The 17,389-nt window shown below is 43.4% G+C and overlaps 1 protein-coding gene and 1 long non-coding RNA gene across 2 annotated transcripts; both read left to right on the forward strand.

Annotated features, from left to right (window-relative positions):
- Positions 1-3,065: 3,065 nt before the first annotated feature.
- LOC140273006 (uncharacterized) lies at positions 3,066-8,867 on the forward strand. Its single transcript, XM_072368527.1, has 3 exons — positions 3,066-3,183; positions 6,033-6,162; positions 8,617-8,867. The coding sequence occupies exons 1-3, from the start codon at positions 3,066-3,068 to the stop codon at positions 8,849-8,851; spliced, it is 483 nt and encodes a 160-aa protein (XP_072224628.1). The 3' UTR covers positions 8,852-8,867.
- A 912-nt stretch (positions 8,868-9,779) lies between these two features.
- Positions 9,780-9,989, forward strand: LOC140273769 (uncharacterized). The gene is made up of 2 exons (XR_011908057.1): positions 9,780-9,824; positions 9,884-9,989. It is a non-coding gene; the product is annotated as an uncharacterized lncRNA (long non-coding RNA).
- The last annotated feature ends 7,400 nt before the right edge of the window (positions 9,990-17,389 follow it).

Genomic DNA, 17,389 nt, shown 5'->3' on the forward strand with positions numbered 1-17,389 from the left:
TTGTGGTTCTTTTTGGTCATTTCATGGCCGTTTTTAGTGCAGCCCTTTACTTGCCTTTTCAGCTTAGTGGCTGGTCTTGTTTTGTAGCTTGTTTCTGTTAATGAAGGCGTTTTTCTGTATAATCTCTGACCTTGTTGGGACCTGTAGACCTTATTCAATTCAATTAAATAACACTTTAATGATCTGATTGTTAATAAAACTAAAATGAATCTAATTTAAATCAAAATAAAGAGGTGAACAGTGCTTCTGGAGTATTGAAAACATCTATTTTAAACATGTTCATCCTTCCCAGTAAGGCCCGTAGTTCTTTCGTCGTGTAATTTATTCTTTCTTTCCTTCTTTCTGTTATTTCTCATACAGCAGAGCACAAGCTCAGACTGGTAATCTCCACTAATGGTCTCATATTTTTAGGATGGACACCGTGACTTCATCCACACACACACACACTTGTGCAATGAACCAAGGTGCTGGAGCTTCGCCTCCGACCCAAACCACGCTGCTGACCACCGGGCCTCCATAATGACGGGGGAACGGGAAGTTTCAGTGTGTATATGAGTGTGTGGGGAAGTTTGAGAGTACATTTTTTCGTGTGTGAGTTAGCATGTGCATGCATGCTTGCGTGCAGGGGTGTGTGTTGTTTTTATGTGCCTCTTCCAGCTCTTTCTGCACCTCTTGCACGCCTGTCACTGACTTGTGTTGGAGTGAACAAGAAGCTGTGCAGTAGAGGAGCTGCAGAACAACAGGTACTGATCGATGATTTAAATATTTTACAGGTGGATGGTTCAGAAAAGCTCTCAGAGGGCAGAAGTGGTTGTTTTTCTGGCTCTGATTCCTGTCAAACTTGCTTTGATTCAAACTAAACTTACCAGAGTTTGATTGTTGCTGATTTGTTAGAGAACATTGTCCATTCATGCTCCGTACGTGCATGCTTGAGATGAAACTGAATGAGACTCTTAATGTTAATGTTGAATTTAAATAAGGCATCTGCTGACTGAATATCGAAAAGCTCTGGGGATCTTCTGCCATGTGCCTTCCTGCCATGAGGCCATGCTTATTTCATGGAGCCAGATTGAGGCTGGCTACAGCTGATCAGATTTCGGTTGCTTATGAGGGAACGTTGAGCAGAAAATGTGCTTTGGAGCTCGTGTGGGTTTGCATAGCCGCAAGATTCAGACGCAGGATTCAGGCGGGTGAAGAAAGGAAAGGAAAAATCACTTTACATAACAGAATACAGAGCAGAGGATGAGACACCAACAATAAAACAAAGATGAAATCAGATCCAGCTAAGATGCAGAGCTCGGTTAGTCTCTGTGAGACTGTGAGTGAGGATTTCACCCGCCCAGACACCACCGTTTTCACTCAAAAAGTCCCTGTTTTACACATTAAAAACGCTAAAAACATCATGCTTTGTGTTGAAAGAGACACTTTCATATCATATTCCACACAAACTGGATGTCATTCTGAAAAAAATCGCTTTGAAACATGAGATTTGTGTTTTTCGAGCTTTAAATCTGCTTCCCAAAGAAACTTTGATTCATTACAGTTGAAAAGTTCAGTGAAAAAAGCTAAATTATTCCAGGTTCATGTCTCAAACGCGTGAGGTTTATTTAAACACGTGGCCGGCTGTATAGTCTGCTTCAGCGTTTGTGTGTTTTTGTGGGCATTTGTGGGACAAACATGGAGTTGGGGAGGTTTTGCTCATCTCCTCCCAGTTTTCCAAGTCGCTCCGTCGGTTCAGGTTTGTTCACCAGCTCTTTGACTGGATTCACTCCTCCAGCTGAGCTGATAGTTCGCAGCCTTGGGGCTTCTTCTTCTTCTGTTCCACCCTCTGACGCAGGGAGTTTCTGTCTCTAAGTTTTTAGAGAGTCCCGAGTGAAACCTCGGAGAAATGTTTCAAGGCTAAGACGCACAATTTAGCAGAAATCCAAAGAAATAGCTTGAATATTAGGTTTGATTGTTGTAATTCAGAAATAAACTTAACGATTGACATGTTCTGCTTGGGTCTGATGAAGACTGAAGTTTTATGGTTAAACTGCTGCAGGTCAAAGGTCATGGATGACTCCATTTAAAGGGCTCAATCAGAAGTTGGTGTTTGCACGTAAAGCCAGTGAAAAGACATTTAAAAGTCAAAATGCTTTAAATAATATGAAAAGAAACTAATTGGAAGTGGATTTCCATTTGAGTGAGAAACTCAGCTCACCTGGTCCAGGGAGGTCAGATTACCTGTGAAACGTCAGCTCCGTTTGTTTCATCATCAGGTTACAGTAAGAACATTTAAACAGCTGAACTCCTGACTTTTATGGTCCAGTAAGTGTGAAACTGCAGCTAAATGCAGTTATTTTGTACCAATGGGTGTAAAAACTGGCCAAGAGATGGAGGAAGGAGAAACTTGGTGTCATGCTTATTTACAGAAGTTACAGGGACTAAACCAAGTCATCCAGATTAGTTATAAAGCGCCAAATCACTATAAATGTCATCTTAAGGCAAGATACAGCACTTATAATCCAATTAATTCTAATACAATCATAATCCAAGCCAATAAAAACTAAGGAAACTCGCTTTGATCCAATCCTGAGCGTGAACGAGGCAAGGGAAAAAAATCCCTTTGAACAGGAGAAAACCTCCATCAGAATGGTTCTGGTTCTGCTCCAACCGGCTGGGGATCGAGAGGTGATACATCAGTGATAAAACCGAGAAGGATTCCATGAATTTTCCCTCTGAAGCTCATGAAATCGTCAGTACTGAGAGTTAAAGGAATACCAGAGTAGCAACAGAGCTCGGACTCTTTGTCCAAAGTCCAACGCATGTGAGCTTGTTCTTATTCTCCTCTTTCAGCGATGAATAATAAGCAGTTCCAGCTTTATAAAGGCCTTTCTTATGTGTCACTTTCCAGAGCAAAAAAGATGCTTTAACGCAGTGGAACGCCACTTTCTGTCCAGCTTTGTGACTTAAACCAAAGGACAGAACCGACAGTTTGTTTGAAGATGTTAAGCTGGGAGTTCATGTCACACGACTTAAATGACATCAACTCTGATCTCTTTCTTCCGTCAGGTGCGAGTCTCATCATGGCCTCCAAACTGAGCGTGCTGCTGCTGTTGTTGGCTGTCGCCGCGGTAACGGTGCTCGCCCAGAGGCGACGCCCGACATCGAAGGCCACCGACGAATGGAACTACAGGGACGGCTGTGAGCAACCAGATTACTTTACTTTGGGTTCGATGGTCCGGTTCAGGGCTCATAATGACCACAGTTAGACTGATAAATACAATTAAACCCGTAAAGAAACGTATTCTGAGCTTTTCTTGTAATTCTGGAAGTCAGAACCTCGTCATTAGTCACGTGACGATGCAAAAAAACAGTGATTACTTCATTCACTTTGGCTTTTATTTCACTGCAGACCCCCAAATATTTCATGTTCTGTCTCATCAGCTTCATTTAATTTGTTAACAAATGAACCCTTTTTATCTCACACCTTTTCCCACTTTGTGATGTTTCCTTCTCCCAACACTTAAAGGGGAACTCCGGTATTCTTAAACCTTATTTCTGGCTGAAATACGTTCATCTGCTCACCGAGAACAGTTTGGTGAAAGTCGGCGTCCTTCGGAAGATATTTAGATAACTGGAGATCCATATAACGGAGTGAACGGGGCTTAGAGGATGCAGCCTCTAAATAAGGCATTATCTGTCTTTATTTCACCAATACTTTAAGAAGAATGAATGAATGAACGTGTGCTATAGCTCTGTTAGCTCATAGCTGCTGTTATGTGGCTACTTGCAGCTATAGGAGAGCTAACGGAGGGATTTCTACACAGGCACTCTACTGGGCCCACTTCATCCACACGCCCCCCTGCAGCACAGCTCATTCACTCCGTGCTCTGTGACAGTCGGCTAACTTCACACAGAGTTTGCTGCTGATAGTTTTGTGCAACATGGCAGGATATTTATCAGATTTGGACGACTTTGAGTAAGATGGACGTTCTTACCGGAGTAAATAAACTATTTACTATAGCTGCAAGTAGCCACATAACAGCAGCTATGAGCTAACAGAGCTATAGCACACGTTCATTCATTCATTCTTCTTAAAGTATTGGTAATTGTAATTGTAATATCTGAACAAACCTGCTCTTTTTTGCTTTCTTGCTCATTTTATCACAGTGTAGGGGTTTTGTTTTCTGTTTCCTGAGTAATTTGATTATTCTATTTGGCCCAACCCAATTAAACGTAGCTTCCCCCCATTTCATTACTTCCATCAGTATGTCTGCTTCCTCTCTGTATTTGGCTTTCCGATCACTCCCTTTGTTTAGTGTCGTCCTATTCTTGTTTTGATTTTCTCTCCTTGTGTTTACTTGGTCTCCGGTGTTTTTCCTTCTATGTGTCTGCCTCCCTGGCCTTCTCTTAGAGTAAAACCTCTCATTTTGGTTTGTAATCTGTCTGATGTTCTGTGTTTGGATCCTCAAAACCATGACAGAAAGGCAGAGGGATGCCGAGATCTTCTGCTCTTTCAGTATTGGCATATGCCGATCCTACCCTGGTTGCTGCTGCTGTTGGCAGATGTGCCCCCTTTGATTTTTATGACACATTTCCAGCAGCCGCTTGATTTTGGATTGCAATTAAGACCAGGCCCCCTAATACATTTGCCCATTTTATAACCCAACATTAAGCCAGTTACGGCCTTGATGCAGCACTTTTTCTCTATAGTTGTTGCTTTTACCTTCATTGACAGTTTAGTGTAAGAATATATACGTAATATAATATATATGGTCTCCTAAACTCGGCAGCTTTAAGCGTATAAACAAGCTCAGTACTGATGTGGATTGTATGCTTGAAGTTCTCGATCATCACCTCATGAATGGACCAATTTGGAATAGGGACGAGCATTTTAAGTGATTTTTGAGGTCAACTATTCAAGCCAATTAAAACTTATTAGTCGTGACATCATCATTAAACTAACATTAATCAGCAGCTCTTTGTTCCTGTCGTTTGGCTACAACAAAACCAGACATTTTTCGTTGTCTTTCCGTCTTTTTGCTCCTGAAACATTTTGCTCTGGCAGAACCGCGGTGAGCTGGCTTCGTCCCACACAGTGTGCATTCGACTTTCCTGTCCAGTTGAGTGAAACACTGCCATGCTTCGCTTTGTTTAGCTGACATAGCTCCGGTCAACTGTTTCCGCTATAGGTGCAAACTCCGGGAGAAACAGCACCGCCAACATTAGTTCCACCTTTTCTTTTTCCTCCTCCTGCCCCAAACATGGATGGTGAAAAACACCGGGTTGTGTTCGTCTTTAATCTCGAGATTTCTTGTTTTCACGTTCAAATATTGTCCTGCAGAAGTAGAAGTGTCTCAGTGACATGTCCAGGATTCCACCATCTGTTGTTAACCAGCTCTGTGATCCTCCTCCTTTACTGTTAGCGCTCTGTCTGCAGTCTCTGTCTGCCCGGATAGTCTTAAAAATGAGCAGAGAGCTGTTAGAGTTGTTCCTGCAGCCAGGTCCAGGATTCCACCATCTGTTGTTAACCAGCTCTGTGATCCTCCTCCTTTACTGTTAGCGCTCTGTCTGCAGTCTCTGTCTGCCCGGATAGTCTTAAAGCTGAGCAGAGAGCTGTTAGAGTTGTTCCTGCAGCCAGGTCCAGGATTCCACCATCTGCTGTTAACCAGCTCTGTGATCCTCCTCCTTTACTGTTAGCGCTCTGTCTGCAGTCTCTGTCTGCCCGGATAGTCTTAAAGCTGAGCAGAGAGCTGTTAGAGTTGTTCCTGCAGCCAGGTCTCTGCCTGATATTCCTGCTGTGTCCTCATCAGGGCTCCAAGCTCGTCCATTTTATCCACCAGAGATCTCACATTTCCCCTGATGATCCGGGGAAGAAATGGTTTAAACTTCCTCCTTTTTTTTCCTTCCTTGTTTTCACGTTCAATTATTGTCCCGCAGAAGTCGATGCTTTACTTGTGGAGCTAAGAAACATCAGCTTTCTTTCAATAAACCTGGAATAAACTAAAGTTAATAAGTTAATAACGTACGTGAACCCGTTTTATTTACAGCTGAGCGGGTTAACATGCGGGGAGTCGCCAACCTGACTGAGGTTTTGGATAACTGGAGGTTCGACCTCCTGAACCAGATGAAAGGACTTCTGCAGAACGACCACCAGTCTCTGCTGCCGGACTACGCCAGGTACGGGGGAAGGGGGCGGGGCCAAAGGACAGGCGTTTATAAGTCACTGGACTGTGAGAGATTAAACGTTTGCACGCACTTGCTCATTTAGGAGTTTATTTGTTTTACTATTTCACACAGCATGGAGCCAATCCGAAGACATCAAAACAATGAAATAGGACATAATCATATAGAAAGAGAATATTTTGGTGACTTCACAGTCGTCTCCTGCTGCTTTGATAACATATTCAGTGTCCAAAGTTTCTGTGTGTAAGACGTCTTTGTCCTCCTGTGTGTTTTGAATGAGCAGACGAGTGAAATAAAACAGTCCATGAGCTCGGAGTCGCCACAGGAATTTGGTTTGTCCCTGTGGTGGCTGAAATCAGGAGTTTGTCGGGTAGACTCTGCGGCCAATGCCGTCATAAGAAACTGCAGCTCAACCTGCAATTTAGAAATCCAAATAGTTTTCCATATGGAGCTCTGCTGCTTCCTGAGGCCTGAGGACAAGACTCCACTGTGGTTCAGCGCTTAAATAAGACCTGGAGAAGGCTTGTTTTCTACTTATTTACGCTTTTCTTTCCTGTTTAAGACTCAATCCCAGTCCCTCTCCTTTTCCCTCACCCCTCCTAAAGTAAAAACTCAAATATAATCAAGTATTTACTTTAATATATACTGAAACAGTAACCTGCCAACATCACAAGAATATTTGACTTGCCAAGCAGGTAACACATGTTAACTCTCTCAGGAGACAACATGGACAGAAACTCACAGCCAGCAGTTCAACATCTGGGGTGCAGAGACGCCATTTTATCCACCAGTAGGGTGAGATCTCACCCTTCCCATGATGATGAAGGGAAGAAATGGTTTAAACTTCCTCCTCCTTTTCCTCCATTTTGCTCCTGCTCGGCATCCCGGACGTCTCCCCTTCAACTCATCTTGATTTGGGGTCTTATTCCAGGCATTTCTTGGGCTTTGGAAAGCTCGGTTAGCTGTTCCGAGAGGTTCACAACTTCCCCGTTGCCGTGGTTACGCATCATAACAGATATAAAAAAGTTACCAACGGAAGTCCTTCCAGCTGCACAGCATCCAAACCAGCACAGAAAAATGCTCCAGAAATCTGTTTTCACATCAGAAAGCTCATATAAAATCTCAATAAGTCTTTGGACAGACTGAATCCCTGAAATATTTGTGGAGCTGTTTTAAAAACCTCAAAAGAGGGCGTAAAAACTGACAAAATGTTTAAAATGAGTCCACATGGGCAGAAACTCACAGCCAGCAGTTCAACATCTGGGGTGCAGAGACGCCATTTTATCCACCAGTGATCTCACCATTCCCATGATGATGAAGGGAAGAAATGGTTTAAACTTCCTCCTCCTTTTCCTCCATTTTGCTCCTGCTCGGCATCCCGGACGTCTCCTCTTCAACTCATCTTGATTTGGGGTCCTATTCCAGGCATTTCTTGGGCTTTGGAAAGCTCGGTTAGCTGCTCCAAGAGGTTAACAACTTCCCTGTTGCCGTGGTTACGCATCATAACAGATATAAAAAAGTTACCAACGGAAGTCAGCATCCAAACCAGCACAGAAAAATGCTCCAGAAATCTGTTTTCACATCAAAAAGCTCATATAAAATCTCAAAAGACTTCGGACAGACTGAATCCCTGAAATATTTGTGGAGTTAATAAATAAATTAGCTCAGAAAATGTCAGTATTACGCTTGTTTTAGCTGTCAGAAACCCAAACGGGTCACACAGAAACAGCTCTTTTAAAAAGCCTCAAAAGAGGACGTAAAAACTGACAAAATGTTTTAAATGAGTCAACATGGACAGAAACTCACAGCCAGCAGTTCAACATCTGGGGTGCAGAGACGCCATTTTATCCACCAGTGATCTCACCTTTCCCATGATGATGAAGGGAATAAAAACTTCCTCCTCCTTTTCCTCCATTTTCCTCCTGCTCTGCATCCCGGACGTCTCCTCTTCAACTCATCTTGATTTGGGGTCCTATTCCAGGCATTTCTTGGGCTTTGGAAAGCTCGGTTAGCTGCTCCGAGAGGTTAACAACTTCCCCGTTGCCGTGGTTACGCATCATAACAGATATAAAAAAGTTACCAACGGAAGTCCTTCCAGCTGCACAGCATCCAAACCAGCACAGAAAAATGCTCCAGAAATCTGTTTTCACATCAGAAAGCTCATATAAAATCTCAATAAGACTTCGGACAGACTGAATCCCTGAAATATTTGTGGAGTTAATAAATAAATTAGCTCAGAAAATGTCAGTATTACGCTTGTTTTAGCTGTCAGAAACCCAAAGGGGTCACACAGAAACAGCTCTTTTAAAAAGCCTCAAAAGAGGACGTAAAAACTTTAAAAATGTTTAAAATGAGTCAGATTCTTTTTCAGAAAATGCACCATTGATCAGGTATTTAGATTTATTCTTCATATCATGAAATTGTGACCCGGTTTCTTCTCGGTTTCAGAATCCAGCCACTGTCTGAGGCTTTAGACGACCTCTACAAGGAGTTCAACGCCCTCAAAGCTCACCTGGGCGACCTGACCGAGAAGTTCGCCGCCATAGAAACGTTCATCGACGACCTCAAGGCCAAAGGGGCCAACAGCGCCGGCCCGGCTCCCGGTCCGGCTCCCGGTCCGGCTACTGTCCCCAGGCCGACCGGGAGGAGGGTGATGAAGAAGAAAGCCACCACCTCCACCTAACCGAACAACAAGGAGCTTCTTTCTAACCTCTCTTTAACTTCATTATCATCAGGTTTTACCAACTTGCTTTCATTCCTCGGCCATCAAATTCTGACGTTTTGTCGGCTCTCGTGGTACGAGTCCAGAAGACAATTAGTTTAATATCGGAGAAAGTTTCCATGTGAGCTGCTGTGAAGATTTCAGGCAACTTCTTCTCTCTGCAGCCGTTTTTAATCCTATGAACAAAACCAGATGGAAAGGGAAAGAAAAAGAAATTAGCACATAAGCGTACCCAGACAAAGCGGCAGCAGTGATGCCTTGGAAGTGATTTTTTAACAACTTTTAGCTCCTGCACAGTAAGTTTAGCCTCTTAAGAGTATCTTAACCTTTTTTCTCAAAAGCCTCGTCTCTTATTAACTGAAATGTTGACGTGGAAAAAAGCCAAAAACTTCACTCAGCACTTGTTGTAGGGTTCACCTCAGGGGGTAAATGTGGTTAAATCATGAATATTCTTGAATAATCTTGAATAACATTGACTAAACAACAGGCACATAAAGTTTCTGCTCTGCAGCTTATTAGGGAATCTGTTTAACTCGTTAATTTCCTCCTAAAAAGGCCTTTTTCCACATTTAAAGGTGTAGTTGGGCCCTACAGAAGCCAGCAAGTGCTTTAAAACTGACACAGCAACTATTCTCATTATATAAAAAGTCACATTTGAAGTTTTTCCAGCTTTTTATGAGACCTGAACATAGGTCCGACTGACAAATTAATCAGTTGTTTCACTTTATTGTTTAAGGAACATCTATTATCAGCCTTCACTGTTACCTTTCTTCTCCTGATTAATACACCACTTAAACATTAATCAATTATTGAAATAATTGCCTTGAAGACATTGGCTGATGCCCTTCAGTTGACTTTTGATGGAGTGATACGACAGAAAGGGAAGTTTTTCTGCAGAATTGGGTGGTGTTGCATCTATAAAACACAGTGTTTTGTACGTTTCAGGGTAAATTCTCTCTTTTTCCTGTGGCAATATCTAAGGGCATGATAAAGTGATGTCATCAACCAGTGATCATGATGTTTTAACCTAAAACGAGCCGTAATATCGACCCCCACAACATAAAAGTACATTAAACTGTAAATGCTTTTGAAATGTTAACATTTCGGACATCTTTGTGCTGCTTTATCTGAGCTCAAATAAACTCTTTCACTGCATTAATTTGTCGGTTCAGTTGCTTCTTCAAATATTTCCTGAATTCACTTTGATCTATAATCAGAAGACGGTTAATGATGTCCACGTCCTACAACTTAAAAGCAGATAAAAGCTTTGATCCTGCCTGCTTCAAAGGAATCTTGCTTTAATGTTTTAGAACCAGGGTTCAGCAGTGTGGTTTTCTCTCAGGTCGAGGAACTGGACCAGATTAGCTCTACTATCCAGGGGGAGGAGCTCCATCATCTGGAGGGAGGGGCTTCATTATCCGGAGGGAGGGGCTCCATCATCCGGAGGGAGGAGCTCAACCATTCGGAGGGAGGAGCTCCGTCATCCAGGGGGAGGGGCTCCATCATCTGGAGGGAGGGGCTTCATCATCCGGAGGGAGGAGCTCCATCATCCGGAGGGAGGAGCTCAACCATCCGGGGGGAGGAGCTCCGTCATCCGGAGGGAGGAGCTCTACCATCCGGAGGGAGGGGCTCCATCATCCAGAAGGAGGAGCTCCACCATCCAGGGGGAGGGGCTCCATCATCCGGAGGGAGGAGCTCAACCATCCGGGGGGAGGAGCTCAACCATCCGGAGGGAGGAGCTCCATCATCCGGAGGGAGGAGCTCTACCATCCAGGGGGAGGGGCTCTACCATCCAGTGGGAGGAGCGCCACCTTCCGGGGGGAGGAGCTCCACCATCCAGGGGGGAGGAGCTCTATCATCCAGGGGGAGGGGCTCCATCATCTGGGGGGAGCTCGGAGTAGAGCCGCTGCTCCTCCACATATAAAGGAGTCAGCTGAGGTGGTTCCTCTGGTTCGGATGCCTCCTGGGAGGAGGCCCCGGGTCAGAACCAGATGATCTGTTTTTTTGTGTTCTGGTTTATCTTTTCGTTCGTGTCTCATTATTTCCGGATCTTGTTCTGTTTTACAGCTCGTTTGTCACACCTGGCTTTCGTTGCTGATTGACTCTAATTTTGTAATCATCTCCTTCGGTTTTCTTTTGTTCGGAGCCAGTTCATTGATGTCTTCTGCCTTAATGTGTCAGTTCAGTCTATTTCAGACTTTTTGTTTGAGTTCTTTTACTTTATCTTTGTTTTTCTGTCCACCTCTTATTTAGTTAAAATAAAACCTTGCCTGTTCCCTTTGGAAGTCCAGTATTTAGGTCCTAAACACATTTAAACTCGTCCCTTGTCGATGGGATCCCCCAAAGGGACGAGGCATGTCTGGGTTTCCCTCCTGGACCTTTAGCCTCTGCAACCCGACTTCGGATGAGTGGAAGATAAAGGATGGATGGATGTTTGAGAGTGTAAACCAAACGAATGAAGCGTTTAAAATCCAATCAGAGGCTTTAACTAATTTCTACAGAAACTGGATCTCTGAGCTGTGACCCAGTTTATGTTTCATCAGAGAAAGTGAAGTAAATGTCAGTAATCCCATAAACTGTAATATACAGAGTGTAATCTGGCTGCTCTTGGTTCTGATTCACTGCAGGAGACAATGTGGGACAAACTTATTAATACATCACCAGTCGCTGACAATGCAGTCTAACTCCAGACTGCACATAAAATGGATTATGACTTCCTGTTTACTGTCCAGTTACTTTCAAACTCATTTTTGGACATCTGAAGTTTTTCTTTAAACATTCTCTGCCTTTTCACTCATTTTCAGTCGAGTCTAGTTTAAAAAGCCACTTAACTCTGACCTATGAAGCATTCAGGCAGAAAAAAGGCTCCTAACTCAAGGGATGAACCAGTGTTGTGTCGACACAGAACAGACAACTTAGCAAAGAAGCCATTTTAAACTGGATCTTTAGGCTCTTTGTTACAAAGACACATCATTTGTTCCCATTTCTTTAGCTGCATCTATGAAAAACAGCAAAGAAAACACAGTTTGACAGACAGAAAATAGGATTTCTGCAGCAACAAGGTGATTCCCAAAGAGCTATTAGCTGAAAACTTGGCATATCTCAGCATGGTGTGCAGTGTGTCCTTAAAACATTTGAGGAAACTGGACAAGTGGAGGACAAAAGAAGAAGAGTCAGGCCTAAAAAACTATCTACAGCAGATGAACAGGATCTGAAAGTGATGTCCTTAAGAAAGAGGAAAAAATCCAGCTGTGACCTGACAGGACCTGAGAGATGCATCTGGACCTTCAGCTGATCCATCTACTGTTGGCCCAAGCCTCATCAGAAATGGTCTCCATGGAAGGGTGGCTGTCAAGAAGCCGTTCTTAAGGAAGGGAAACAGGGAGAAAAGGCTGAGCTGTGCCAAATGACACAAGAAGTGGACTGAAAATCAGTGGCAACAGGTCTTATGGAGGGATGAATCCTCCCCAGAGCCCGGACCTCAACATTATTGAAGCAGTGTGGGATCATCTGACAGAGAACGGAACAAAAGGCAGCCCACATCCAAAGAAGAGCTTTGGGATGTCCTTCAAGAAGCCTGGAGAACTATTCCTGAAGACTCCTTAAAGAAATGACAGAAAGCTGGTCTCAGAGGGTTCAGGCTGTGTTGGAGAATAAAGGAGCTCAGACCAGAGATTCACTTTAAAGCTGCTGAGAACTGAGAAAAAACTCTGTTTTTACATTAATGTTTGAACATGTTTCAGTAAATTCTTTCCCTTTTTCTCCTGAATCTCGAGCCGCCGTCATTTCTTTACAGATTTCCAGCTAATAGTGACAGAAATGTTATTTGTTGCTGCTCCACAGATGCTGAGCCAAGCTTTTGTGTCATTGTTCTAAAGAAGAATATGTTCATCTTTTTCAGATTATTGTCACTTATTGTGACTTTTATGCACTGAACTCCAGCTTCACTCTGTTCACTGACAGCTCGCTGATGAACACAACATGAGAGCAGCTGTTTCACAGAAAACTCTCACCGGGGACTCACTTTCATGCCGTAATTCGCCGCCACGCGGTGTTATCGGTTTGCCTCACTTGACCAGTTCATGTGTGGATTCCTCAGCTGTTATACTTCTATTTCAGTGTCAAAGGGTGCTCAGATCAATAGCAAATTTCACGCTTTTGGGTGTCAGTGACACGCTGTAATGGAGGAGAAGAAGCTCTTTGCTCTGTTCAGGTCTCTGCTGAGAAATCCTGCAGCAGTTTAATCTCATTTTCTTATTCTACAAACAAGGAAACCATCTGACCCTTTTTATTCTATCTTTTTTTATATCATCAGAAAGCTGCTCTCGTCTTTTTTTAGTCTTTTCTTGTGATCTCTGATCAGCTTCTGAAACTTGCTGTTAAATTATGTGAATTATGTAAATTTTTTGGTTTGGCCGGACAGTTAAAAACACTTTTTTGTGCCATTTTAGACACAGAACACATTTATTACTGCTTTTTACACAGACTTTAAGATTGCTACGTGGCCTTATGGTTCTCAGGAGATGAATTTTAATGATACTGACTTCCTGTTTCTTCATTTGTTGCTGTTAAAGTGTCACAAAAAAATCACATATCCAACGCTACTTAAAGGGGAACTCCGGTATTTTTAAACCTTATTTCTGGCATGAAATACGTTCATCTCCTCACAGAGAACAGTTTGGTGAAAGTCGGCGTCCTTCGGAAGATATTTAGATTCCTCGAGATCCATATAACGGAGTGAACGGGGCTTAGACGATGCAGCCTCTAAATAAGGCATTATCTGTCTTTATTTCACCAATACTTTAAGAAGAATGAATGAATGAACGTGTGCTATAGCTCTGTTAGCTCATAGCTGCTGTTATGTGGCTACTTGCAGCTAAAGGAGAGCTAACGGAGGGATTTCTACACAGGCACTCTACTGGGCCCACTTCATCCACACGCCCCCCTGCAGCACAGTTTATTCACTCCGGTAAGAACGTCCATCTTACTCAAAGTCGTCAAAATCTGATCAATATCCTGCCATGTTGCACCAAACTATCAGCAGCAAACTCTGTGTGAAGTAAGCCGACTGTCACAGAGCACGGAGTGAATAAACTGTGCTGCAGGGGGGCGTGTGGATGAAGTGGTCCCAGTAGAGTGCCTGTGTAGAAATCCCTCCGTTAGCTAAATGAGCTTTTCTGCAGCCGCGGGCGGCGATGACATCATGCGTCATGCCAGAAATAAGGTCTAGGTTTAAAAATAACCTGCTGGTTCCTGTTTCACAGATATTCTAATTAAGTTACTTGAGATACTCACTGACATGTTTAAAAGGTTCTGGAGGACAGTGGAGCCAAAATAAATCAGGCTTTACTCATAAAACTTGGTTGATAAAGCTATTGTTGTTCGGATCATCTCTTCTGGTTAATTATTACACAGATTGACTCTTTTAATTGCAGAATAAAACAATCCCTGCACCTCAGAGCTCTGAATATGTTTTTAATCAGGCACAGGAGCTTCTTGTTTGGATGAGAACAGATGATGAACGCGACATCTTGACACCTCCTTGCTTTCTGGAGAAAGGAGATTGCTTCATTTTTCCCGGTGACGTTTCCTCTTGGAGCCGTTTGCATCATTTTGAGAATTTAAAGGAACTCTTGGCCAATAACACAAACAGACTTTCACTGGAAATGTTCGTGACACGTCGTGGAATGACTTCAGAGTGAATGATGGCTCATCTACGCTCACGGGAACATTGCGCCGGAGCTCAATTTGTCAGCTTCAGTGGTCCTCGATGCCTGCAGCAGGATGTAATATCAGACACAGATGTCATGTTTTTAATGTACTCTTGTTTGTCTGAAAAGGTCAATTCGAGCTAAATCTTGTACGAATGAATTAAAGCAATGAAAAAGAGCGGCTGCCTCCCTGTCTTTGGCTTCCTTGTCCTTCAGCCCGTCTGAATCTTACACCAAGAGGCTGAGAGGGAGTCCCGCAGACTGAGGCTTTAATTGACATTTAACTCAAAGGGTGAATCTGCAGCTCCCAGGGGGGAAGGATGTGAAAAGCTGCCTCGTTCATTCAGAAATCACAGCCTTTTAGGTGGATAAGAGTATTTTCACCGACTCGAGCTCCAAAAACCTGCTGGAAGACATTTGAAATGTCTTCAAATATATTCAGATGCAACAAGCTCGGCTTAATGCACAAGACATTACTGTTCAGCTGTGACTGGAACAGAGGTCGCAGCAAACGATCTATTCTATCGATTATTCTACAGACTAATCGGATAAGAAATGCTTTTGCAAAGAGTAAAAATTCACGTTATGAACTCGGTTTCACATGGAGCCACAAACAGGGCTGGAAACTTTTCTCCTTCTGATACCGATAACAGGGATTCATTAAGTTTTTCATCCATTCATGAATAAAATATCTCCAGTAAAGAGGCTTCAGGAGAACAGAGGAGCATCTGGACTGAAGTAAATACGAATTTAAGCTTTGATTAAGCATTTTTGCTGATTTGTTTCTAGATAATTCAGTCCGTTTAGGTCATAATACCAGATAGGAGCTGTTTTACACTCATAATCACCCAAGTTTTAATTAAATTCAACTTATTTATTCATAAAGCACCTTTCATACGAAAAGTAACACAAAGTGCTTCATATAACAACTGTTTTGACACATTAAAAACAGAAATAATTGACCTAATAAATGTTAAAAAGCGTGTCAAGAACGGAGGACCCAGATGCAGAACTCAAGAAAAACAAGATTTATTTACAAAAAGCGCGGCTGAAAAGCTTAACTTTGGAAACAAAACCTGACCTTGAACCGTGAAGAAGTAAGGTGAGGATTCTGCAATAAGAGGGAAACCTGGAAACTGAATACTGTGGGGAGGTGGTTGGTGATGGACTGCAAATGTGAGCAGAAACCTGAAAAACCTCTAAAACCTGAAAACAGAACTCAAAACCTGACAACCCGATCATAATCTCTCGCTCACATGCACACACGATACGAACAGCCCGTTTCACCTCTGGTTTCTGTCTCTGAGCAATGAGAAAGGGAACATCTGGCCTGATGGTGCTGTGAGGAAACGACCCCTGACCCCAGAGGCTGGAAACCCCGGATCAGGACAGTCCACGGTTCACACTACAGGTGCATTCGGACAGAGACGTTCTAAGACCTGCCCTTCCCCAGGGGAACTGTTTCATTTTGCATTTGAACATGAGTCAGCGACCTTGACAGGGACTGAAAGTGTTACTTTAGCGCCACTCAACAACAAAACAAAACCCGGGAAAAGTAAGGAGAGAAGAAAACAACACCACCAAGAAGCTAACATGGTATCGAATAAACAACCAGAGACGGAGAGATTGTGATTCCCAACCCCTGCAGCCCCAAAATCAGTCTTCAGTCACCATTCTTACATAACTAATGTGGTCTTGAATTAGTCTTAAATCATAAAAATAAGCATTGATGGCTGTTTTAATTCATAGAGCATCTTTCAAAGCTGGCAGGAAGAGTTTTATGATGGAAAACAGATCAAAACTCCTTCAAAAACAGGAAATACGACCATATTAGTCCAGCTCTCAGGTCCCTGCACTGGCTTCCTGTCGCTCAGAGAATAGGCTTTGAAACAGCTCTGCTCGTGTACATCTCTGACCTGTTAGAGCCATATGAACCAGCCTCGAATTTAGTTATAAGAACATCCCTCCTCCAGAGGAACTGTTTAATTTTGCATTCACATGAGTCGGGGGCCTCGACAGGGACTGATGTGACGCAGCCGTCTGCCACAGACGTGTTACTTTAGCGCCACTCAGCAACAGAACAAAACCCCTAAAAGTAAGGAGAGAAGAAAACAACAGCACCAAGAAGCTAACATGGAGAGCGAGGAGGCCACCGTGTTCCTGGTCTGCATGGCGGTGATATTAATCATGGACGATCACATCAGGCGTCTAAGATGGAGGCTGGAAGAGCGCACAGCGAGAGTCAGGAGAAGGAGAATCCAGCAGCGGGCGATACTTCTTCCTTTCATGGAGGAAAGAAGGAGAGCAGAGCGCCGCAGACAAAGGAGACGAAGTTTAACTTATTAAACAGGCGCCGGTTGGGTCCGTGTCGTACGAGGAAACATTTCAGACAAGGGGCGGAGCTACAGCCACCAAACACCTACGTCATGTTCCTGTGGAGCCCAGAAAAGACCCTGAAGGAGCTGAAATGGTTCCAGGAACTGAGGGAAACAGGAAGTGGCTCTATTAGCGATAGCTGAAATGGGGACAGCGCCACCTATGGTACCGGGGTATGACACGCTTTGTGCCAGTGATTCCATTCATTCACCGCCATATATCCAAGGATAATTACCCTCAGATAAGGAGCAGAACCCAACTGTAGCTGTAATCCAGTTCATCTTATCATAGACCCACTGAGTGTCCTCACGATCCATGACATAAATCTGGCATTAAAGGTAGTTTATTGGAGGTAAATTCTGACTCCTAACAGACCAGAGCGCTGTTGCACGAGCAGCGGTGTCTAATTCTT

Source organism: Leuresthes tenuis, unplaced genomic scaffold, assembly GCF_036924035.1.
Source record: "Leuresthes tenuis unplaced genomic scaffold, fLeuTen1.0.hap1 SCAF_17, whole genome shotgun sequence".
Lineage (NCBI taxonomy): Eukaryota > Metazoa > Chordata > Actinopteri > Atheriniformes > Atherinopsidae > Leuresthes > Leuresthes tenuis.

Excerpts from the sequence above, each read along its gene's own strand:
- LOC140273006 (XM_072368527.1), top strand. The coding sequence starts at position 3,066 with ATGGCCTCCAAACTGAGCGTGCTGCTGCTGTTGTTGGCTGTCGCCGCG. Across the intron at positions 3,184-6,032 it reads ATGGAACTACAGGGACGGCT|CTGAGCGGGTTAACATGCGG; the intron begins GTGAGCAACCAG and ends TTTTATTTACAG. Across the intron at positions 6,163-8,616 it reads CTGCTGCCGGACTACGCCAG|AATCCAGCCACTGTCTGAGG; the intron begins GTACGGGGGAAG and ends TCTCGGTTTCAG.